Here is a 25,327-nt window from a genome sequence, read left to right on the forward strand (position 1 = left end):
ATTCCTGTCATACATACCGGTATATTAAGAAGAATATTGAACATATATCAATCAGTATTTTCTTTTAAATGAAAATAGTATTAAAAGTTCAGTAACTGCTCGAATCTACACACAACGTTATACAAGAAAACAACTGACCTTGGAAGGGCTTACTCGACTGTATGGCTGTGCAAACTTCTTTTTTAACATTTTTCGCATGAGTTTCATCTTATCATTGTGAGTACTAGGCTGTCCATCTGGGGTGGGGCTAGATGTCCCGGAACTAATAATACCTTCTGCCATAAGAGAATCTGTAGAATAAGGAGATGGTTCCCCCGCAACACTGAGGGTTGCACGAACTTCTTCCATTTGCTGTTGTTCGCACACTCTCATTTCACAAACCTGGAAAAATAACATGGTTACAGATAACTCTGTGATTTATATTATGTGTACTATAATTAAAAAAATAAAATGCAAATCAGAACAGGTGTTTAAAGTAAAAAAATTTTTATTTGAACTAAAATAGAGTTTTTCAAGTTTACAAAAGGTTACCTTTCTTCGAGCAGGAGGTTGAGTTGCTGCATTATGAAGGCATGCATAACACTCACTGCAATCTGTTGTCCTTTGACAACCATCACAGCCTCCACACTTTCCACGACCTTTCTTCCCACTGCTCTGTGATTTATTAAAAATGAAAAAAAAAACAATCATGATGTGTTGAACAAGATATTTGATAATTACTGATTTGAACGTGTAGTTTGAAAACAGCAGTCAATAATGTTTAATACAAAGTAATCTTACAGAAATCAAATTGTCAACCAAAGAACAGCACAGGGCTATATAGACTAAATTCATAAAGCTAATCATTTAACAAAGATCATTTGAATTATAGTTAATAATCAAAATTAAATGTATAAGATTTGAAAGTTCTTTATGCCTAAACATCAATTTCTTTTTACCTTTCTTTTTTTCTTTGAATCCTCTGGTTCTAATTCTGAATGAACACAGCGCTTATATACGCAAACTTGCTTAAGCCTGTTAGGACCACCAAATTTGGCTTTATCACGGCAAAATCGACACTGACCACAATCCTCCACCACCTGACAGCCCTCACAGTCTCCACAACCTTTTCTCTTACGACCCATCTGTTGGTTTAAAGATGTATATACTGTATTAGATCTGTATTACATACTCTTCATATTTTTTTTTTCAAAATGGTATTCTAAAAAACCTGTGAAATAAGATAATAAAATTCTGTGTTTACCTTCATGTTACTTACATGCCCAGCATGAAACAAAGCTTTACGATTCTGAAGTGCTTGGCTAATTCCAGGTATCTCCTCCACTACCTCAATGCTACTGGTATCATCACCAGTATCAGCTCCTTCGGAACTCATCAACGATGGTTCCTGAAGAATGAAATTAATAACATCTCAATTCTAAGGACAATTCCTTCAGATTCATTTTAATTATCTTTTGAATATATCAATATCTATTTCATGAATTTAAGTGTGCTCAGTATCCCATCATCATATACACTACTATAATGTACTTTTTATTAAAGAAAATTAATAATGCCTATTGAACTGTTATGTATCAAATAATACTAAAGTTATGACTTGCCTTTCCCAAAACAGCCTGGACATCAGGTGTTGTCTCAATGTTCTCAGAAAGATTTGTCTGTGTCTGAGAAATACTGGTTAGAGTTCCAGTAGATGTCATCAAGAGTAATGGTAAATTACTTGCATCTAACTGGCCTGATAGTATTGAAGCTTTTGCCTCCTCTGCAACTGGACAACCATTTGAAAGAGAACAACTCAGGTCACTACTACTAGCTACCACTACAGTACCACAATTGTCAGGAGGATCAATAGGTCCAACAGTCTGACAGCCTGTTGACACATTGGTAACTTCAGGAGGAGAAGAATCTGCTTGTTCCTCCTTTGCTTCAGAAGGAGATAAATTCACAACAGAGGGTTGATCAACACTATCACTTGAAGTTGTGGGAATTATAATTTCTTCTGTACTTCCAGATGTAGCTGCCACCAATGGTACTGAAGTTGTAACACCAGGAGATTCACTGCATACAGTTTGTGCACTGCTGCTAAGGTTCAAAACCCCATCCTCAGCTGTCATCACACTTGAGCTTAAATTGTTACCAGTTACCGAAGTTGAATTTACAGTTACATTGTAATCATTTGAAGTTGGTTCTGTGGGTGAAAGTGTTATCACTTTATCATTTGAAGCACTTATACTGCTCTCAACAGTATTTATTTGGGAATTTTCAGTAGTTGAAGCTAAGAATGGAAATAAGGTAGGGAAGCTTTGGAGGCTAGACAAATTGTGAAGATTAGCCAGATTCTGAAGACTAGCTGAACTACTAAGATTTGATAGATTAGGGATACTGTTGATATTAAATCCAGCAAGGGTAGACAATTGTGGATTAATCTTCAATTGCTCATATACTTCCTTTGCCATTTCAGGAGTCATCATTCCACTTCTTAGTGTATACAACAATGGTAAACTATGACTAGGGTTTCCACTATTTTCACCTGGTCTGCTTGTATTCGTACTGCTGCTGCTACTCCTTCCACTGCAAGTACTTTTGGTGGTACTGCGGCTTCTATTGCTTCCGTTTCCACATGAACTTTTAGGTTTTGATGTGATGGCAGTGTGTTGTTGTGCCCCAAAAGACGCAAGTGCAGAAGTAGTGGATAAAGAAACTAATGCAGATGGAGAGATCATTGACGAGATATTAGAGGGAGTCAGGGGTGTTAAGAGGCCAGGCATGTTACCAGGAAGAGTTGGGGCTAAAGATGTTAATCCAGCTAAGGTTAGATCAGTTTGTGAAGCAAGACTTGAGGCCATTGTGGAGGAAGGGCTACAGTTAGTGGTAGTTGAACTAAGTATAGTACTAGTGGTAGCAGTTGAGGAAGATACTGTTGAATTAGCGGAAGATGTCAATGTCTCAGACTTGCTTGATTTAGAGAGATTAAGTGGTTTAAGGGTAGATGCTCTTGAAGCATCAAAAGACAGATCAGGTATACCAGAATAGATGCTTGGATTGGAGAATATTGACCTCAGAGGATCTGCCTTTGAAAGAAGTTCACCTAATATGCCACCATGGTCAGGAGGTGGCACTCTGGGAGCTTCAAGGATAGGCACTCGGGATGAGTCAAAAAGAGGAGGCACTCTTGAGGATTCTTGGGAGGGAGGCACTAGGGAAGGTGGGGGTTGAGGTGGTGGTTGTTCAGGAATATCTGATGGGGCTAGGTGATTCACATTCAGCTTCTGATAAAGGATCTGGTCTAGCCTGTTACTACGGACTTTTTTGCCAAACTTTTCTGGCTGCAAATCTTGAGAAGTAATAAGACCCTGTTGGGTGGTAGCAGTTGTGGTGGTTGTTGACCGCTGACTTGATAATAATTGTTGTGATCTGGGAGGTAGGTCTAAGGAACCCCCTTGAGCAAAAAAGGTTTTCTGTAGTACTGCAGCTAAATCTTCCATCTTCAGTAATTTAGCAGCCTCTATGAGATGAAACAAACTAGCACCACTTGGAATGTTCCCTGTATACAGACAGGTCACAAGAGATTGAAGAGTTGAAAATGATGTACCTGAAAAATTGAATTAAATTGGTCAACGCACAATAAATCAGATCAAAATTTTAAATTAACTATAAAAATATTATACATTACAGTATATTGTATAATTATTACACTACTTTCAACAGTTATGTAATCTCATACAAATTGTTTGTGATAACAATTATGACTTAAAATCATGAGCATGCTTTCTGTAGAGAACTCGTCCTAAAAGCATTGTACTGTATAGTGTACTGTATAAGCAAACATTATTCTTACCAGTGACAGATATGATAGCAGGGTGATCATTAGCATGAAGGAGTATAGTCTTCAAGAATGGAGAAGCTGCTGCCAGTACTGCACAGTGAGCTCCTACGTGACCACCTTCAGCTAGGAGTACAGCATCCAAACCAAACTCCTCATCATGCAATTCCCTGTAATACCAAGTTTATCAATGATTCATTGTAAATGGTTAAAGTTTTACATAAAAACTTTCAAACATCATTCTCACATATTCCTTTCAAGGACAGGATGGATAGAATACATAAAAACAAACAATTAATATTCTTGAAAACCATTTATCAAATGGTTAATTGCAATTAACCATTAGAGAGAGAGAGAGAATTATAACTACTAATGAAAAAAATAAAACCAAATGTAAACTGCATAGGCTATATATGCTCCATGCATTGTCTTCAAATACTGGGCAACCTATTTTTCTTTTTATTCATGCAATAATTTTTTGAATAATTAACATTGAAAATCTTTTCAATGCTAAGAAAGGGCGAGAATAATGAAGATTTATCAATATGCAACAACTTTCTAAATCTGAAACGAAAATGGAATGGTAGATCTTTTAAAAATAATATTTCGTATACATTTTGCAATTTTAAAACTTACCCTGACACAAGAGAAATCATAAACTAAACCTTTTAAGCAATGACGATAATCTACTTGATAAACTTGACACCTCAAGTTCCTTACCTGATAGCATGGGTAAGGTTAGCATCGTGACGAGGGTTAGACAACTGGGATTTTGGCAACGTTATTTTCTTCATAGAATGGCTGTTGCTACTTTTATGTTCTCTTGACCTGTCATGGTGATGATGGTGATGGAACCTTTTAATATCTCCGCCCACTGACGTTGCTACGGACGAAGACGATGTTGTTGTCGTCGTCCTTTCACTTCCACCGCATTTTACATCTTTTCTGTCTCGGACGGATTTGTGTGGCTTATCTAAACGTTCTTGCAGGTAGGATTTGATGTTTTCACTACTACCTCCATAAGGCAAGAACGGCCTCAGTCCATCTAAGGTGAGAGGATACCCAGAGCCATCGACACCTCTAGCTGCCAATAGGGCCATCGTTCCTTCCAGGTTTTGCAAAAGGAAAGACTTTGTTCCATCAGTTCCATGGGGGAAATGTGACTTGAAGCTTTCAGCGACTGAGTTGAGCTGAGTAGTTGAGGCATCAATCGCAAGAGTCAGGGGCGATTTGCCCCTGTCGGGCAACATAGAGGTGGCACTGTCCTCCAATCTTAACGGGAAATGTGCCTTTGGGCCCTCCATTCTATCAGAGAGGATTGACCTGGCCCCACTTTCCATGGTATATCGCGGTTGTGGAATGGGTACCAGAGGAAAACGTGAAAGTTGATGGGATGGGAGAGAGGGGGTGTGGGACTGCCTTGTTTAGACAACACCTCCTCGCACTCGCCAAAGATCCCGTCTACACAGTATGTGGTCTACATCGAGTGCTTTTCCAATGTTAGCCTTATACAACCTGTAAAAAAACCGAGACAATTAAACTACAAATACTAAACCTTAAAAATCCACATTGCAGAACATACAAATAATGTAAACACAAACAAGAGCAATATTTGTAATATTTAATTATTTTTAATCATCTTTGAGAAACGGTAATAAATTTCATGATACTATTATTTGTTCATTTGGCACACTTCCTAAAATAAATCATTATTAGTGTTATTTAACAGAGGATATTGATTTAAAAACACACTTCATGACTTAACTAGTTACATTATCGTCGTCAATGGAAAGTAAAAAAAAAAAAAATGCAACAAAGGTTACTAGAATTTCTTGCCGTACGGTTCATACCGATATAAAATAACACGGAGGTATGAGCTTTAAGTGCCTGAGGGTCGATATGTGTCCATTTGCGGTCGCAGTGTTGGGGAGCGAACGACCGCTTCTGGTGAGGGAAATGGTAGAGTAGGGAAACACTGGTACGGGGGAGGGGGATACCAAGGGGCAGGTGATCTTGTATTCTACGTAAAAAAAAAACTATTTAGTTGTTACCATAAAGTTTTTTTATAAGACTCCCAAAATATTATTTTCCTATGCTCGAGTTTTATAAAAACTGTTATGAATTAAAAAATAGAAGAGGGTTCAATGACTAACTGTAGTGTGTTAACCTAACTCGATATAAACATCAAGGCCATGATCTACAGAAACACCAATACGGTGTTTATAGTACAGTAGTTGCTAAGAAAATGTTATAGATAAAAGTGCTACTACAGTGTAAGTCTACAAAACTTATCCATCATTAGAACCAGAGCTAAAATAAATTTTGTTAGTGAAATATTGCGGACGAGAACCGTAGAGTTTATCAACATCTGGTGGTTGGTTGGTTGGTAGGTCATTTAAATAGTTACCACTCCGAGATCATTAAATTAACGAGTTTAATAAAGTAAGAGAGCGAAACTATCTGATGTGTGATTTGAATTCGTTTCCTTCTTTTCAAAACTTCATTTCAAAGCCAACTCTGACGGAACTATGTAGTGATCATACCAATAATAAAAACCAAATTTCAAATAATTTCATATCTGCCTAACCATACGTTTGGATGCAAGAATACATAAGGATCAAGAAATGAAGATTTTTATGGTAAATGAGAAATTCCTGCACGAGTTCGTCTTCTCGGTGTTCCTAAAATTGGAAAGCTAAAACTTATCCTTCCTTACGATATGGGCCTCAAAAGTTTGCCTTTTTATCCAGTTTCAAGTGATTATAAAAGGCAAGACCTCACATTCTCCTACCAGAAACTATAGTTTAATTATCTCCTATATTTATTTAATTCTGATTAGTTGATGATGCTATCTTTAGAGCTGAAGTTTTCTTTCATTACAGAAGAAAGTAGTTTTAAGCACTCTCTCTCTCTCATACACACACACACACACACACATATATATATATATATATATATATATATATATATATATATATATATATATATATATATATATATATCAGAAAACTGGAAAAGAACACCAGGGAAAAGGAAAATATTGCATGAATCCTGACTAATTTCGAAGTAAGACAAAACTAGTCGGGATTCACTACACTATACTGTAATTTTACCCCCCCCCTCTCTCTCTCTCTCATATTATATATATATATATATATATATATATATATATATATATATATATATATATATATATATATATATATATATATATATATATATATATATATATATATATATATATATATATATATATATATATATATATATATATATATATATATATATATATATATATACTCTGGAAGAAAGGATGCCTAACCAGCAAGTTTCTGAGGGTGAGGGTTGCTAGCCCTACACCATTCTTCTTGACCACGACAGCCACTAGTATTTACAGGTAGGTGCTAGTATACGTCTATTCATCCTCTCGTCATAATAGGTGGATAATATTTCCCAGATTTTAGGCGAAGTCAATTCAGTATGTAACCACTTAGTGGATAAAATCATGATGGATGTACAGTATATTCTACTGGAAAACATTAGTGAAGACGTAAGTTCGTACTAATTGAACTAAGTCTATGCTGCAACACAAATTTGGCCTAGTTGTACAGAACAAAATCTTAAGAAATTCTTTGCATAACATTTAACTTCTTAAAAAAAAAAAACTTACGATCGCTTCTTATGTATGGTCTCAATAAAACTATCAATAGTTGTATCAAGATACAAACCGTTACTATATATATATATATATATATATATATATATATATATATATATATATATATATATATATATATATATATATATATATATATAATATTGATGATCGTTCATACTACAACCTAAAAAATATATCTTAAAAGACTAAGAAAGAGATTCCATCCAAGGCTGTTGCCGAGAGGTCTTGCGAGAGGCACGATGCCTCGTCGAGACTGAAAACCCCTGGAAACAAAGACAAGCTCTTGCACTAGGCCAATGAATTAAAGAATGTTAGAACTGTTTAATGACTGCTCAGAGATATATTTGCATTAATGAAAAGTTTTGGAGTAACCAACGTACAAATAAAAAAAAATATTGATCTGTATAACTAAAAATCATGATTACAATTTAAACCCGATGATCTTTAAAAAAAAAATGCATTTAACAAATACAATAAAGATCATATTTCTATATACGATTACCTAAAGAGAATTAGGAGAAAAGTCTTCTTTAAAAAAAATGATAAAAATGTTGGTGCCCAACGTTGCTTAAAAGAAGGCAAGGAGAGGAGGCCGGGTGGTGAGGGGTTAGGAGAGGCTATACTACCGTAAGAGGAAGGAAGAGGGCGGCGCCCAGGGACAGAAACTGAGATCAGAGAAAACGAAGATGGACGAAGAGGAAGAGGAGGAGGAGGAAAAGGAAGAAAGCCGGAGAGAAGGAAATAAAGGAAGCAGAAGTCGACGGAGGTGCGCGTCTACAGCCGCTGGGGAAAAACCGCTGCACTCCACTTCTTCGGGTCGTTAATTTACGCGCTAGAATGGTCGTGTCCGGGAGCTCTTCTCTGAATACCCCTTCCCCATCTATTACCCCGACCACCTACCCAGCCACCTTCACATCACCAAGAGACCCCTCCCCTTGCCCTTCCTACTGACACCCTCCACCCACACCCCCGACACACTTTTAGCCTTCTTTGCCTTCCACACTAAACCAAGCCACGATTTTTATGCTACCTCTCCCCCGCCCCAACCTACCACCATCAACCAACCTTTCTTACAGCTAACCGGAAGCTTTTTTTTTAAGGCCCATTTTCAATCCTGTTCACTCTACCTCCATTTCGACATAATGCTTCAAACAAATCGCCCTCTATAAAATACGGGTTTTATTCAGAATTTCTGACAAACTTTAAGAAGTTTTCAGCCGCGCCTATGTGCCTCATTTTAGACACAACTTCCTCACAATCTTGGATAACATAAGTTAATTTTTTTTCTGGTATATCTAATATTGCATTACATACACTACAAAACGCACAATTCTGGTTTATAACTCGTTAATAAATTACTACAGCAATTTTAAAATAAGAGACGACACCACAAAATAATGTTCAAGGATCTTCAGTATATTATGAAGAAATCAAGCTACTATTTTCTTTTTACAGAGGAAATCAATCTGATATCATTATGCAGAAGAAATCTAGCTTTTTTTTTTTTTTTTTTTTTTTTTTACCAATACATACAAAGTCGATAAGAATTTCCTAAACTTCTCATGAGTGTTTTCGGTGAAATATCACTCTTAATAAAAAATTCTATAACAGCATTTGTTTCTATCAATAATAATGATGTTGAATTTTACTTGTACTTACGTTATATCATAAATATCTTTTAACAATAACAATCTTGTTTTACTTATGCGGTAATTAACAATAAGATCAATTTACTAGGAACAGACGAAAGGCGGTTGAAACAGGCTACACAGATATCTGTGGGAAGGCGGTTGATAGCAAATAGGCTCTACCGTACAACACTCGTGGGAATGAAAGCAGGTGGTATAAGACCAGTGCTGGCTTGTGCTGTGCGGAAGAGATGCTAAGAGGGGGGGGGGGGTGCCCGGAGCTACTATCAACAGCAGGGACGGTGATGGTATTTAAATATGCGCACATGTAAACACCTGCACGACCGCCTGTCTTGCTTCCCGTCGGGTATACGTACTCTTCTTTGAAGCTTAACGGAGCTTACAATCTATCCATCAGAGACATGTGTCATTAATATGAAAGGGAAGTGAAATTTCCTTAAGACAAACTTATGAAATTCCGAGATAATAGCAATGATGTAACTTCTGTTGTTCTTATTTGTAAAGCCCTCGTATAATTTGGAATACGAACATAGTTTCAATCCTGGTTTGTGTTTTCCGTAGATTTTCCACGTGTTGATGCCCAGATTAAAAAGAAAAAAATTATTTCCTACAATTAAGATTTGGGATTCTTCAAATTAAAAATTTCAAATAAATTTATTATTTTACTTGATAACACTTGTCTTATTAATTATTATTATTATTATTATTATTATTATTATTAGCCAAGCTATAATCGTAATGGGAAGTACAGCATGCTATAAAAGCTCAAGGTCTCTAATAGGGAAAACAGCCCAGTGAGGAAAGGAAAAAAGATAAATAACTAATACGCTGAGAAAGAATTATAAAATATATTAAGATCAGTAACAGCTTTAAAAATAGAAAAGTCATACTAAACTATGAAATGTGGATTGTGTTAACATATCCCACCATAATTGGACTTGCAAAAAGTATAAGTTCCGAAGTTTTACCGATTCAGACACCAAATTTAAGAAGAGCATTCCATAATCTGGTCACAGCTAGAAAAAAAACTATAATCTTGTGCAGTAATGAGCCTTGTGATGGAGAAGGCTACACTGTTAGAATTAACTGCATACCTCGTACCACGTAAAGAATGTTACAGTTGGGGAAACCTGAATGCAAAAGATTATGATAAATCTAATGCAACATGCACAAAGAACTAACTGAACGACGGTACCAGAGGTTAATATCAGGATCAGGAATGCAATAGACGAGTTTTTAGAATCAGCAGCTGAAAACCAGACACGAGATCAATAATAAAAATAAAGTAGAATGAAATAATTAAAACATTTCCCAAGAATAAATCGATTCCCAAATTCTCAAAATATTTCCTCAATATACTATTTTTGTGTAAATGATACATAACATTTTGAATCTAGTCATATACTCAAAATTTTAAATGATATGCATATCGTATGCCATATTGACAAAGCAAAGATCTGAATGTTCAGAAGCCAATGTATTTAACATACTTAAAATCATACTTTGGGTTTTGTTAGGGTTCCACTTCATCCTCTTATTTGAACTTTGCACTATATTTAGCTACATCTATAGTGAGAGATTCAGAAACCACAGGTCTACATTGAGGCGAGGGAATTGATACGAAGAGCGTAGCATCATCTGCATATGTCTGATGCGAACCACAGCCGTCGAATAACTGCCAAGCTTCGGTTAACGGAGACTAAGAAATTGAAAAAGAACTGCTCCTTGCAATTTCTCCTCCGACTTAGGGGGGAGAGAGAGAGAGAGAGAGAGAGAGAGAGAGAGAGAGAGAGAGAGAGAGAGAGAGAGAGAGAGACTGCAAGGAAAAGATAAAAAATCGAAAGAACTTACATGGATCAAGTAAATCGAAAGGGGAAAAAGATAAGAGCGGAGGGAAGAAATGCGGAAGGTGAGGGTGAATACACAAGGTACAGAGAGAGAGAGAGAGAGAGAGAGAGAGAGAGAGAGAAAAAAAAGGATGGGAGGAAAAGTCGTAAGAGGGAGACCGTATAAGAACGAACGTTTTGATTGAAAAGAGATGGACAGAAAGGGCCCAGGCATCAAGACAAAAAAAAAAAAAAAGACTGAACTAGTAAAGGTGAAGGATGTGAAAAGGAGTTCATTGAAGATGAGCCACTTACGGACACTTGCTGAGACATACAGTCGGACGCAGGAATTCCTGGCATACCGAGCTCTGACGAAGCACACCCTGTCACACGCTTTTTGCTCGGCCAGTTCTTGTGTTCAGCCCCGAGCCACTACCTTTGTCATCACCTCCCTACACTCGCTATTTGTTACTCGTGGCGCAGTTAAGGTATGACTGAGTGCACTTCCTCAGAGCAAGGTGTGTCAGAAGTTCCCGTGTCCAACTGTACATTAGTTCAAATAACATTCCACTTGGTTATCAACAATAATATCATCCAATGCCGTAGTCTTAAGCAAGCTGGATGAGAGTTTTCAATTCTTCGAAAAATAGGTTCGGTCAATTTCTCCGTAGGATCAAACTCTAGATCTATTGCTAGTGAGGTAAGGCTGGAGCCAGAGATTTTATCGATTACATTATCTTTTAATGACATGTCCATAAACCCATTAAGCATATTCAACTTTTTGTTTCCCCGTCTGTCTTTTCTTGCATCAGTTCAGCATTAGTTTGGGGTTTTTATGGCCTACTTACGCTCTATCCCCCAAAAAATTAGGCATAAAAAATGCCTTACTTGGGAAGTTCAATGGACATGCAAATAAATCCTCCTTAAAAAATATTCAATAGAACGGTAACTTTGACAAAGCATGTAATTATTATCCTTTCCTTTCACCCTTCATAACAAAAATGAATCACAGTTCCTTTTCTTTCAATGCCATTAAAGAGAAGAAAATGGCACTGCACGCAATAAGATACGCCTGTAATTTAAAATAAACAAATGTTCCTCATTGTAAAACTGTTTAGTTGGAGAAAAGCTGCCCTTTAACCAACTACCAATGCCTTAATATATCAAATATAGTGGGAAACTGGAAAAAAAAATCAAAGAATAAAATTAAAGGTTCGCGTGTAATCCTACATCCCGTCAAGTACGAATAAGGTTACATGAACAATATGAAAAACAGGGATAACCCATTCGACTATTTAAACTCTTACGACATTAAAAAAAATCAGTTTCAGAACGCCTTTAGTAAATATATCAATAACAATTTTAGAGTACTCTTACAGCAAAGAATAAAAATAATGTCAAAAGGTAGGACAGAACACTGAAGATTAAATGAAACAATAAACCAACACTCCCACACACTTACACACTGCTTGAATCCTTTCGTGAAAGCAATAATTGATAACATTTTAAGAGTACAAGGTAATATCTAGTGTAAGGACAACAAAAGCTAAAAGATGGGGGGAAAATGCTGCAGTATGGGCCATAATATGGATAAGAGTTCATGCTAAAAAAAACGATACTAAGTTATAAGTACCAGGCCAATTACAAAAGCAAAGTACACCAATTACAATTAACAATGGGCGCATTAAGTGCACATACAACTAAGCCAATTACCCAAGTAACCGGTAGGGCAATTAAAGTTGTGGCTGGTGGCGATAGAAGAGAGGGGCATACGCATGGAGACGGTTATGTAGATTGGGTTGGTGTTGACACAACGCAGCTGCTTCTGATGGCACAGAAAATTCCCTTCAGACTGTTAGAACTTGAAATGCATATGATTCTTCACATCAGCATACAAGAAAAAAAAAAAAATATATATATATATATATATATATATATATATATATATATATATATATAGAGTGTATGAAGCTGAGACAAGATATTTTAGATATATTCTCTCATTTAATAACAAGTGACTTTCTGCAGACGGACATTCGGGTGGATAACCACTTCAAATGAGGGATGGGAGAAACTCCGAAGGGATAAAAAAAGAAAAAAACTTAGAAAAGTATGCGGCTATGGGAAAGAAAACAAATGTCGCGCTGGAGAGAGAGAGAGAAAGAGAGGGGCTGACTTCTGTTGCGTCACCAAATACAATCAGGTGAACGCACAAACGAACTTACTCTCTCAGACAACGTGACGGGCGCTCTTGCAGCACAACAAAACTGGCCTCTCTCTCTCTCTCTCTCTCTCTCTCTCTCTCTCTCTCTCTGCAACAGGTTATTATCCCATATGTTGTGGAAGGGGGAGGGAGACGAGACGAGAAGAGGGGTGGGATACGCAGGAGCGAGCAAATGTGGGAGGGAGGGGGCGTAAGAGAGCGCCTGTTTAAATGGGAGCACTGAATTTGCTGGAGCGCGTTTGTGCGCTATTTAATGGTACGGAATATCATGTGGGGCTCGAATAAATAAGGCCGAGCGAGCCGACTCCATGACTCGGGACGGAGGGAAGGGAAGGGGAGTGACATTGCGTTTCGTGACCTGAGGAGCTGAGCAGATTGGCAGCAGCTGGGGCACCGCGAGAGAGAGAGAGAGAGAGAGAGAGAGAGAGAGAGAGAGAGAGAGAGAGATGAACACAAACAAACAATAGGAAATGGGTGTGCCAAAGCATTAATCACTATAAAATAGTAATTTTAGATACCTTTATATATATTTTGTTTTCAAACTAATATTTGGACTTGGGGAAAATTTACAAAATTAAGTAATTCAAAAAATACGGGCGAGGCGAAAAAACAAAATAACGCTGAATAAAAGACCAGAGCTGTTGGAAGAGGAAGAAGAAAAAAAAAACAAGAAAAGAAGAGACGGGGAGACATCGGGGAGGGGCATACTGTAGTGGGTGTGAGGTCTGTTGGGGGTGAGTGAGTGATGGCCACGAGGGAAAGCACCAGAAGGTTATCGGTGGAGGGGGTGTGGTGGAAATGGGTGAGGGGAGGGGGAGGGGGAGGATGAGGAGAAGCAAGTTGACGATGGAGAGGAGGGGGGGGGGGGTAACTCATCGGGGATACCAAAGGGGGGAGGGGTGCCTGCCTGGCCACCACACATTGCTGTCAGTAGAGACCCTAGTCGCCACCCGTGCCAACCCACACTACGACAAACATCATCTGTTACGCCCAACCATCACCCACATCAATTTATATTTGTGAGCATATATATATATATATATATATATATATATATATATATATATATATATATTAAATTTTCTTATCTGCAATAATATTAAATTTGTTTCTGGCTAGAAGTAGAAAAAAAATATCAAAACATGACTTTCTTATTTGTACCAAGTTTAAATTACTGAAATACCAATTAAGTAAAAATGAATTATCATGAAACCATACAAAAGTCTCCCCTTGCCATTTCCCCACTCACGGGTCCTGTTTTCCTCATAACCATTTTTACCTCATTATTTTCGCCCACTGATGTTGAGAGGGGGGTCAGCAGTAGGCCAGGGGAGAGGGCAGAGGAGTGAGGACTCCAGCGGGGGCGACATTAATGGGTCGAAGGCTTCAGAGAGCCGGTTCGTGTGTTCCGACGGCGACAGAAACTTTGGCCAGGAGGCACGTATACCTCGTACCCGCCAACTTTAGGCGCCGCCAAAAGTTAGCGGTCGCCAACTTTAGTGGGGGCAAATGGGGTAGTGGTGGTGGTGGGTGGAGCGGGTCTTTACGTCCAACACGGAGACGACGAAGACGATGCCGTATCTGGTGCCTCTTTGCTTTTCCCTTCTTCTGATTTTTTCTCTTCTCCCTTCTCTTGACCTACCACCGACCGTCAGCATTATTTGTCGCCACCTCCCACCATTAACGGTTGAGAGACGGGCAGCCAGAGGAATGAGTGAGCCAGTGCCGCCGTTGGCCTCTCAATGTAAAAAGAAAAAAAATATGACATTGTATTCATCGGAAAAGGATGATGATGGCTGCATAGAAACCAACTGACGAAACAAACATCCACATAACTATAAATTGTTAATTATAAATATCCATAATATAAAAACACCGTTCGTCTTGACAAAAAAACAAAAATAGTCATAATGAACAAAAACTTAGACAGGGTCAAGAGATGCACTGAAAGAAGGTATAAGATGATGCAAGGACATGACTGATAGTGAACCAAGACAACCAGTCCCTCTTTTTTGTTTTCCTATTTCTTTAACGTTGAAGCTTCTGTGACGAAAACAATGACAATAGAACGCTACAAAATGTGCGTATGAGGATGTACGTCCACAGCAAGACTCTTCTATATATAAAAGAAAAAAAAAAAAAAAAAAAAAAAAAAAATTCAGAAGCTTTACATTAAAGTACAACAGACGAAACTCGGCTGTTCGTATGAAAAAAAAAAATAAAAAACTCGAGGGTGTCAGTTGTTGGAAGGTGGGCGGTGGTGCCGCCTGGGCTTTGTTGCCTTTCCCCTCCCCCCTTCCCCGCCAGAATCAACCCCCTTTCCCTGGCATTCCCCACTTGGGGTTCCTCTTCAACGCTGTTTAGTTTCGACCTACATCCTCCTCCCTCTTGCTTCTTCCCTTCTCCAAAGGCGGAGGATAATGTTAAACTTCAGACGACCCAGGATGACTTTTTCTGAAAAACACTAAATCCAAAGGTCTACCAAAGAACAATAAATCAGGAAATTCTTCATTGCAAAATAACTACAACGCTGTAAATAATCACTGCAACTTCATCCGAGTTTAATAATAAGTACCACAGACACGATGATATTTTGTTAAACAACGCCAAGGGAATCATGAGTACACGTTTACGCATCACGCGTAATGCCATACAAACAGGTAAACAAACGCAAGTCTGACCTTTCGATGGAAAAATAAAATGAGTGGAAATCCTTGCATCCCGGGTCATAATAAAGCTTCTACAAATAGGGATGGATTTTTAAGACTAAGGCACTCAAACTCTTGCAGCCCGCCCCCTATCCCTTCTCTCCGTCCCCTCCCCAATAATCCCTGTGTTCCCACGTACGTCCCCGGCGCCTCGTGTCATGTGGGTGATGAGTCTACTGACCCTCTGACCCCCAAGGGAGGAGGAGGAGGATCTACTGGTCATGCTAATGGCCGACAGCCACACTACCGCAAGAGAGAGAGAGAGAGACGCGCTGAAAAAAAAACAACATTCGAACGATGAGAACAAGTCCTCCATACGAACGAAGCGACTTACAAACGGGTGCGCACATAAGCCCGCATACACATGCACGCACAACACCTGCTGATACGAGATAAGAGTGGAAGGCCAGTTACGGTGAGAGGGGCGGAGGAACGGGGAGGGGATTGGGGGTATAATGGTGAGGGTGGGAAGAGGGTGATATAGCAAGGCCGTGCAAATGGGGGGAGCGGGAATGGGACGTGTTACCGGGGCCAGGCTTAGGGCAGCCATCTGATTCCCTGCTCCCACCCCGTCCCAGTCCCTCCACCTCTCGACCGCAGCGGGCGACGGGTGACAAAGTACGACCCGCCCGACACTGGCTTTCACTGAGGGAGACCTGGTCTGGCTGCCTGCCTCTGTGGTGGCCCTTGACTACCCGGTGCTCATAAGGAACCCTGAACTTAACCAACCATACGCAACAGCCTCTCTCACACACACACAACACTTCTTAAAAGCCAGGACTCGTCGCTTTCATTATGCCATTCTTGTATCGTAAGATTTAAATGAAACAATCTTGTTTTGGAAATCTAGGTTAATAGGAAAATCCTTCACTTCATGACACTAAAAGAAAAACACCCTTTTACCCAAAAAAATCCACAACAATTCTGAAATGGAGCGGGAACATATTCCCATTAAACTATTTTCATATATTTCATCTTTTTCTGGAAGGATTTTTTTACTTGGTTAAAAGATATGCCATACTTCCATACTATTATTTAGATATTTTCATAAAAATTTACACTTGCTAATAATCTAGATACTAATCATGATTGAAAATCATAACTCACTACCTCGGACGCGCCACAGTAAAAATACATCAAATTTCAACTGAAATCCAAAATAAAGCTATCATCAGTTTCTTGTTTCCCCCGGGAATATAATGTATCGGTAATTCCGGCCGGTCTCTCTCTCTCTCTCTCTCTCTCTCTCTCTCTCTCTCTCTCTCTCTCTCTCTCTCTCTCTCCTTCCTTCCTTCTTTCATTCTCTCTCCTTCCTTCCTTCTTTCATTCAAAGGTTATCAGAATGGCAAGCGTCACCTGCCTTCTGCATAAAAAAAAATATAAAGAAAATGAAAGATGTTCAAGCATCAAATAACATTAAACACAATATTGTAGTCTATCTTTGAATAAAAAGGAAATGTCACCGACAATATTGATGGCCAAGAAACAACATATTGTTACACCCACTCTATATCAGTCATAACTAAATAAAAAATTCCATCACTGACGAATCCATTACAGTCGAGAACAAATATGGACAATCTGTGGCTGGCCGCCCAAGGACTTTGGTATATGTAATTTTTGAGCTTGAAAAGAAATGTACAAGAGATCAGAGCAGCTGAAAGCACAATCTGCAGGTTATTGCATTGGATGTCGATCTGATATCATTACACTGTAGATAAACAGAGTTGTAGAAATGATCTTGAACATACAAACTCCAAGGAAAGAAACATTCTTATATTACTATTTATAAATTAATCGTTCATTCATTGTTTTGAATTACAATTTGAATCTTCATACATCCAATAATTTTTTTTTTATTTACAATTTCCAAATTAAAGTCAATTCACATTATACGGTTACAGTATGATGGCAGTTTTTTTTTTTTGGCTTATTTTTCAAATGCATTTATCACAACATTTGTATATGAAAAAAAAGTCAAGTTGTTCTAAAAGAAATCAAGTAAATACAGTCTAGTCACTCGAAAACTCAAAACAAACAACGCACATCAAATAATTAGTGGAACTAGCCAACATCTTCGATATATATTGGAACAAATTTCGATACTTTCAACAAGTATACAAAACATAAGATATAACCTGCATTCAAGTAACACACAGTTGGATACAAGAAATCATTAATGTCCCTAATAAGTGTGCTCCAATTACTGCTGATAAAAATGGTATACCGGTAACAGAAATAAACTTATCGGGCCCAATCAGGAAAAAAATACCTTAATTTTTTTCCTATAAAATATTACACAGCATTCATACTTCTGAACAAAAAATTAAAAGACGCGATATACAATTTTTCAACTTATTTAAACACAACCAGCATTAGCCTACACCCACAATGAATACACCTACGTTATTATCCTCCTTAATTAAAGTTATTAATTGCCATTAAGAAAAACACTAATGGTTCTCGACCACTCGTTCCCGTTTATCTTACCACGACAAAGAAATTGAGAACAGGCGTAAATAAGATGAAAGTATCCAACCTATATTTGAAACCGATGGAATGAGTCACATCTTCAATCCGAAACATAACATCGGTACCAACTGAACTGAAAGTCCAAAAAGTGGCTACAATTCTATGCATCCACGAGGTCTTCATCCACCCCACTATCGCCCTCATCCACTGGATGAGTGAATCACCTGACACACTATCGCGCTGCTTCACCTTCCCCCGTTTCGCCGTCCATTACAGCCAAGGACCCTAAAAAACCTGTATTTCCCACCGAACCCTCTTCGAAATAGAGGGCTTTGATCGGCACAACCCCAACAGCGTTTTTATCTCTCTCTCTCTCTCTCTCTCTCTCTCTCCCCACCTATTTCCGTTCACAGTCCATGTAAGAGAGCAGAGAAAGAAAAGGGGCTTTTGGTAAACCCCATTCTATCATGCATGCCGCCCTTTCCGTGGACCTTCGTCGACCTGCATCCCAAGTTTGTTGCATTGGGAATTCGAATTGAATCGATGGGGGCACATCTACCCTCTAGACGACTAACAGGCAGAGAGATTAAGTACCAGCAAGGGTTCGTTCGATCACGTCCAGATAAAGACCTAGATTTGTAAAGTTCAAAATCCTAATTGAAAAAAAAAACATTCATACAAACATACATGAAATTAATTTGGATTATGATAAAAGCCCTACCTGACTTCAGTATTGCCCTTATAAAAATAATGAAAGTCTTAATTTTTTGTGTTAATTACTCTTGTAATTGTTTTCTGCCCAAGGAAGCACAAGCCTACTTCCACAAAACTAAATAACTAACTGACCTGATATGAATGAATTTTGTGTAACCAAGCTAAATGAACATTACTGCTCACTTACTGAATGCTAAGCGTCATTCAAAATAAGTTACAAAAATACTCGGAAGAGTACTGGAGAGTATGGGATGTAAAACAGCTATCATAAACTCTGGTCTATAAGTAAAAACTGTTACAGCAAGAACAGCCCAAGACCACAAACTTCAAGCTATGGCCAAACAATCCACAGACTTCTTGCCTGAGTCTTATCTATGTTTTACATAATCTCATCACTTATTACCATTCATATGGCCAACTCTTAAGATTTCCGGAAACATCTACAAAATTTCAAATATGATAAAATAATAAAAAAAATAAAAACCTAGTTGTCGGCGGTAACGAGAATGTTCAGAAGTCACGAGAGGCATTCGACATCAAGCCCTCTTTAAATATGCAATCAATTACTGCTAGTCACAATCCCACCTTTGATTAAACCTTCGTAATATTTCAAACTTATTTTTTGCAATATGCTGCCAATGAACAGAAACAATACAATTAACTAATCCACTCAACGGAGCTAGCGAATAGCATAAAAGCATCCATTATGTTAAGCTTTGGTAAGACATCGAAGCTTGAAAACAAACAAAGCGCATTTGATTGATCGTAACCCAAAATCAGCTATGATCATCAACGACGTTAGGAAAACCCATCTGACCAACGTGTAAGACGCACAAAGACGGACAGGCGACCCAAATCGAGAGAGACGAAAGAGAAGAAATGGCCAACCAGAACTAAACGGAGAGAGAGAGAGAGAGAGAGAGAGAGAGAGAGAGAGAGAGAGAGAGAGAGAGAGAGAGAGAGAGAGAGAGAGGTTGCGCTCAAATCGAGGACTTCCTCCCCTTAAAAAATACTGGAATCCAGGAAAATTTTATGTGCGTTCGAAGCCGAGGGGGGCCAAAGGCTGCCCTCGTTGTATATATGTGCGTGTGTTCTTTCCCCTCTCACCAATACACGGGTAGCAGGGCTCTCTCTCTCTCTCTCTCTCTCCTCTCTCTCTCTCTCTCTCTCTCTCTCTCTCTCTCTCTCTCTCCCCTATGCATTTTATATCCATCAAGGGTTCGCTGCACGCTAACCCTTCCAAGTTACATTTCTCCGCCATGCAACAAATTCAGGTGAGCTCAGGAAGGGAAGCAGTCGACGAGAGAGAGAGAGAGAGAGAGAGAGAGAGAGAGAGAGAGAGAGAGAGAGAGAGAGAGAGAGAGAGAGCGGAAGGGGGAGATGATGAGGCAGGAGGGAAACGAATAAACGACAGAATCGGAAAGGAACGGACTCAGAATATGAGAGAGAGAGAGAGAGAGAGAGAGAGAGAGAGAGAGAGAGAGAGAGAGAGAGAGGTGGGACTCGTTCAACTTTCATGGCATATATCCGATACCTGTCTATCAACAAATAGGCGAACCTTAGCGAAGTTACCTGCATCATCCTACAGCAAGCCTACTGTTCATCAACAATATAAAAAAAAAACTTGTTTTCCTCTTGGATTACTCAAATCTATTCTCAAAGACGACCAACCGTGAAACTAATTGTCAGCCGCACACTTCATCCTCTTTTGCGGAAACTGCTACATTTCAAATTCTCTTCTACTATTTTGAAATGAGTTTGCTGGCCCCATAACCATTACATTTGATGAAAGATGGGAACGAAAACTACCGGACACTACAATAGGCCTTATCATAACACAATTACCTACTATATATATATATATATATATATATATATATATATATATATATATATATATATATATATATATATACAGTATGTACATCTTTTCTCTATCGCTTTTTAATATATATATATATATATATATATATATATATATATATATATATATATATATATATCATGTGTGTAATCACAAGACAAAAATACAAAACTAGGGTCGGTTGCTGGAGTGTGAGACGGGCGGAGTGGGGGAGGGGGCTTCGCCTTTCCTGATGCTTGGAGCGAGTGACCCTGTTCCATGGATCGTTCTCAATTGAAGGGACGGCTCACCAAACGGCCATTAATGCATCCTCATAAACTAGAATGGATAACTGGTGAAAGTTGAAGAAAGGGCGGAGATAGATTAAGAAGACGGGAGTGCAGAGGGTCGGTCTTACTGGCTAAGAGGTCATTAGAAAATGTGGCAAAAACAATATTAGAAACATTAAAAAAAAAGCAAAGAGAAATTGTTCCTTTAGGGTTAAAGCAGCCTGCGGCGCAAAAAGAAAAAAAAAATCGCAGCTGATCAGCCGAAGCAGCAGTTGGTGCTGGGGGCTGAAGTCATCATCGGCATTTAGGAGGTGGAAGATGCAAGCACGCAGAAAAGGAGAGAAAAAAAAAAAACTATTGTCAGCTACCACCTAATCCTTATGATGAAGAAAGGCCTAGGCTTGCTCTACCAGAGTTAAAAATGCAACTTCATCAAGTCTGTGTTTGTGCTGTTTGAGTTTGACGCCATATGATTCAGATTCAAGAATCTCTCTCTCTCTCTCTCTCTCTCTCTCTCTCTCTCTCTCTCTCACACACACACACACAATGGTCTTGCAAGAACAAAAAGAGTGGCTATCTGAAAATTGCTGTGTGTTCCGTTTATATAAAATGTAAAAAAAAAATAATTCCAGCGAAATAATTCGCAAGTAAATTGATTAATTGGTAGTTTAAACGAAAATAACGCCAACCAAAAAATTAAATGATTAATAATAATAATAATAATAACATCTTAACTATCATTATGGGTAGCCAACGTATTCTTGGAAGGGTTTAGTGATGCAGTACCCGACGTGTTTCGCTGCGAAAGGACGGGTGTCACCCGCATAGTAAAGAAGAACAAGTAAAAGAAGAAAAAATCTGATGTGGCACAAGGCAGGCGTTGTCGTCAACCTACCGATAGCACAGCAGAAGGGGTGGAGGTAGGGAGCCAGATCTTTTGCCACTACCTCCAACTCCCCCTTCCCTCAGCAATGCTGATGTTGGAAGACTGGGAGGGAGGGAAGGGGGTCCAGAAAAGGGGGGTGTAGGAAAAGGGGAATGACTGGTGCTTGTGGCGCAACGGTGCTATAAATCGTGCTCTGTACCAAAGCTTGTATGCTGCTGGTGCAGTCGAGAGGGGCCAGCCTTGCCATCCTCCATCCCTCTCCCCCTTCAGCCACCCATAAACCACAGTGCCCAGCCCACATGCACCTTAAACGCCCACTCTCACGGGGCCCTAACCGCCAACTCCTTCCCTCGCCCTCTGTCCCTCTGCTCACCCTACCGACACACAAGCATACACTGCATTTGAACGCAAATCCGCTATTAAACACATCCCAAAAATAACCAACCGGAGGATCTGCGCTGGCCAACGCCTGTGGTAGAGTGCCCACGTTATTAGACAATTTTCCCACTTCACCCCATTCAAAGGGGTCAGTCAGGTCCATGGCAAATACCAACTTGAAAGCGTGGATCTCAGTCCAGTGCCTTTTGAGTTTCTATTCTCCATCCTTTACTTTTATATGATCAGGAGATATTGATACTGTAAAATAATAGAATACCACTGCACAATAATTAAAAGCAAATTACAGGAAATAATATGTGCAAAATACAGTATTTCTCCTACCACCGAACATAAACGAATATCGTCGCCGAAAATAAATATTAAAAATCAAATGAACAAATTAGAAAATATATATATAAAAGTGCGACAAAATCCCGGTTAAGTGAATGAACCCACTACAGAATAAATGCATCACATTCGTTATGGCAAAGGACAGGTTGCCCGGTTTACCCTCGAGGGAGGTGAGAATACGTCAAAAAAATGATTGACGTCGAACCCATGAAATTTTTGCATTCTGACCAGTACAAAGGCTATATCGTAAAATGTAAAATATTAAAATCGGTATTATTATTATTATTATTAGTAGTAGTAGTAGTAGTAGTAGTAGTAGTAGTAGTAGTAGTAATAATTCTCATCTTCCACTCTTCATTTGGCCCAGTAATTCGTGATCTTAAATGATTAAGTTTTCGAAATAAACAACGATTTACTTTTCTTCTCCCTATCCGATTACGCAATACGGTAATAGTCAATGAATAATAAGAGAATCCCATCCAGGATTCAAAATGTACATAACATACAGAATAAAGTAAATCACTAATAAACAAAAACAATGGAAATAACAGCTTAGAAGGAATGCCTATGAGAACCAATTCTTTCAAAATGAAAGTTTGGATGCGATTTCTATTCTAAATGAGGCTATCCACACATGAGACATTAGATCTCAGATGGCTGTGAAATATTATGTAAACATACCGATCACTGTTAGGTTCTTTATCTTTTCCCAGAAATCAATGTCAAATTTAGAGGTATAGCTGAAATACTCGTCAATGTAGCATTGAATGGTTTGGAGAATGCAGGATTAATAGAGTATTCTATTAACCCTGAGAGAATGCACGAGTTGCAAAAAAGCGGGAAGTTGTATGAAATAATAATGATAATACTAATGAGAGAGAGAGAGAGAGAGAGAGAGAGAGAGAGAGAGAGAGAGAGAGAGAGAGAGAGAGAGAGAGAGAGAGAGAGAGAATTAATTCGTGAACTTTGGATATTCCCGAGGCGTTAATGACAAACCCCTAACAAAAGATAATCGGGTGAAATGGTGTTACATATTATTAGAGTAATTCATATAAAAAACACCAACAGAGACGAACAAATGTTATATGGCAGATCAGTATTTGATAGTTGAATTTTAATACCTTCAATTTGAAAAAGAATAATTTTACGCAAACAAAATCCAGATAAAACCACCGGCTGTCTCGTTTTCTTGGTCGCGACAAAGGACACGAGGGAAACAGATGAGTCCACCCGGGTCAATAACCTTTTCAAAAATTTCTCCGTCAGAGCAGTCGCCGTCTGTATGTAAGAATGAGTGTCCGTGACTCCGTGTTCGTGATGCACCATTTCCCCGGTCCCCCACAAAGCCTTGAGAAGCTTCCTTACATCCGCACTCGAACCTAAGCGGACATCAGTTGATGTCTTGAACGGGAGACCTGACGTCAATTAGGGAGGGGACGCGACGTGGTAAGCCAGAAGCCAGACATATTTTCGGAGTCATACACGCAGTCCAATGAGGTTACCTCATCCATTTCTATCTACACAAGGAAAATACAATTCGCATACAGAAATTAAAAGTGTGCGAGGGCTGTTAATATTCTAAAACCCTAAATAAAATACCCAACTACGGTATACTTTACTTGGGTATTACCAAGACCTACAGAAGAATCTTGGGGATCACACTTAAGGAAATCAGATGGACTTGGGACTTGGGGGGAAGGGAATAGGGAGTATTACTTTCAAAACTTGGTGTTATGCGAATGTTTGCAATGCTGACCTCCTTGCTTGGATGCAAGCTGAGCAAGCATGATAAAATTGAAGCATAGCTCATTGTAAATGTTCTCATATTTCGGACTTTCATAACGGCATAATCATTCTCTCTCTCTCTCTCTCTCTCTCTCTCTCTCTCTCTCTCTCTCTCTCTCTCTCTCTCTCTCTCTCTCTCTCTCTCTCTTTCCGTTTTAATAAATGGTTAATTATATTGCGTGTTTGTAAAACAAAAACGAAATAACGAAAATTGTAGCAATGTATTCAACTTTAGTCTTTCACCTTGATTTAGAAACAACATTCCAGAGGAAATCAGGGAAATGACTACACACCCAATAGATTTGCCATCATATATGACCATGGGGCCTGAGAAATTTTTTTTAATAATAATTATTCTATTTTTCAGTGTTAGTAAGTATATTTCCTACATATTTGCTTCTTGGACAAAAACCTATGAAATAACCAATGAAATTAACGTCAGAGAAGTCTCTCTCGGCAGGTTAGCGCCCGTTTGGCACTGCTTGGCACTGGGCTGAGGCTATCAACAGATGCCACTTCACATAAACAACGGGTTAACAATCTTCCCCCGCCCCTCCATCCAACTCCCTCAACCCTTCCTGAACAAGTCCGTGTGAGTGTGTGTGTGTACCCGAATCCCGAACTGCGACTTCGGAGCGACACATACCACTACCGCCAACCCCCGCCCCGCCCCCATCCCCAACCACTTTGTCCTACCAA

At 38.9% G+C, this 25,327-nt stretch overlaps 1 protein-coding gene across 5 annotated transcripts in view; it reads right to left on the reverse strand.

Moving 5' to 3' along the window:
* LOC137656340 (uncharacterized) overlaps window positions 1-25,327 on the reverse strand; it is a 175,434-nt gene that overhangs the window by 17,151 nt on the left and 132,956 nt on the right. For 4 of the 5 annotated variants that reach the window (XM_068390529.1, XM_068390522.1, XM_068390515.1 and 1 more), the window contains 7 exons: window positions 4,544-5,338; window positions 3,839-3,993; window positions 1,602-3,592; window positions 1,244-1,387; window positions 939-1,124; window positions 532-654; window positions 139-381 (listed from right to left, as the gene is read on the reverse strand). In XM_068390529.1, coding sequence (XP_068246630.1) covers window positions 139-381; window positions 532-654; window positions 939-1,124; window positions 1,244-1,387; window positions 1,602-3,592; window positions 3,839-3,993; window positions 4,544-5,163 — 3,462 coding nt within the window. In that variant the 5' untranslated portion in view covers window positions 5,164-5,338. The remainder of the gene's footprint in view (window positions 1-138; window positions 382-531; window positions 655-938; window positions 1,125-1,243; window positions 1,388-1,601; window positions 3,593-3,838; window positions 3,994-4,543; window positions 5,339-25,327) is intronic. The other variant, XM_068390545.1, reaches the window with a different exon arrangement.

This window comes from Palaemon carinicauda, chromosome 1 (genome assembly GCF_036898095.1).
Source record: "Palaemon carinicauda isolate YSFRI2023 chromosome 1, ASM3689809v2, whole genome shotgun sequence".
Lineage (NCBI taxonomy): Eukaryota > Metazoa > Arthropoda > Malacostraca > Decapoda > Palaemonidae > Palaemon > Palaemon carinicauda.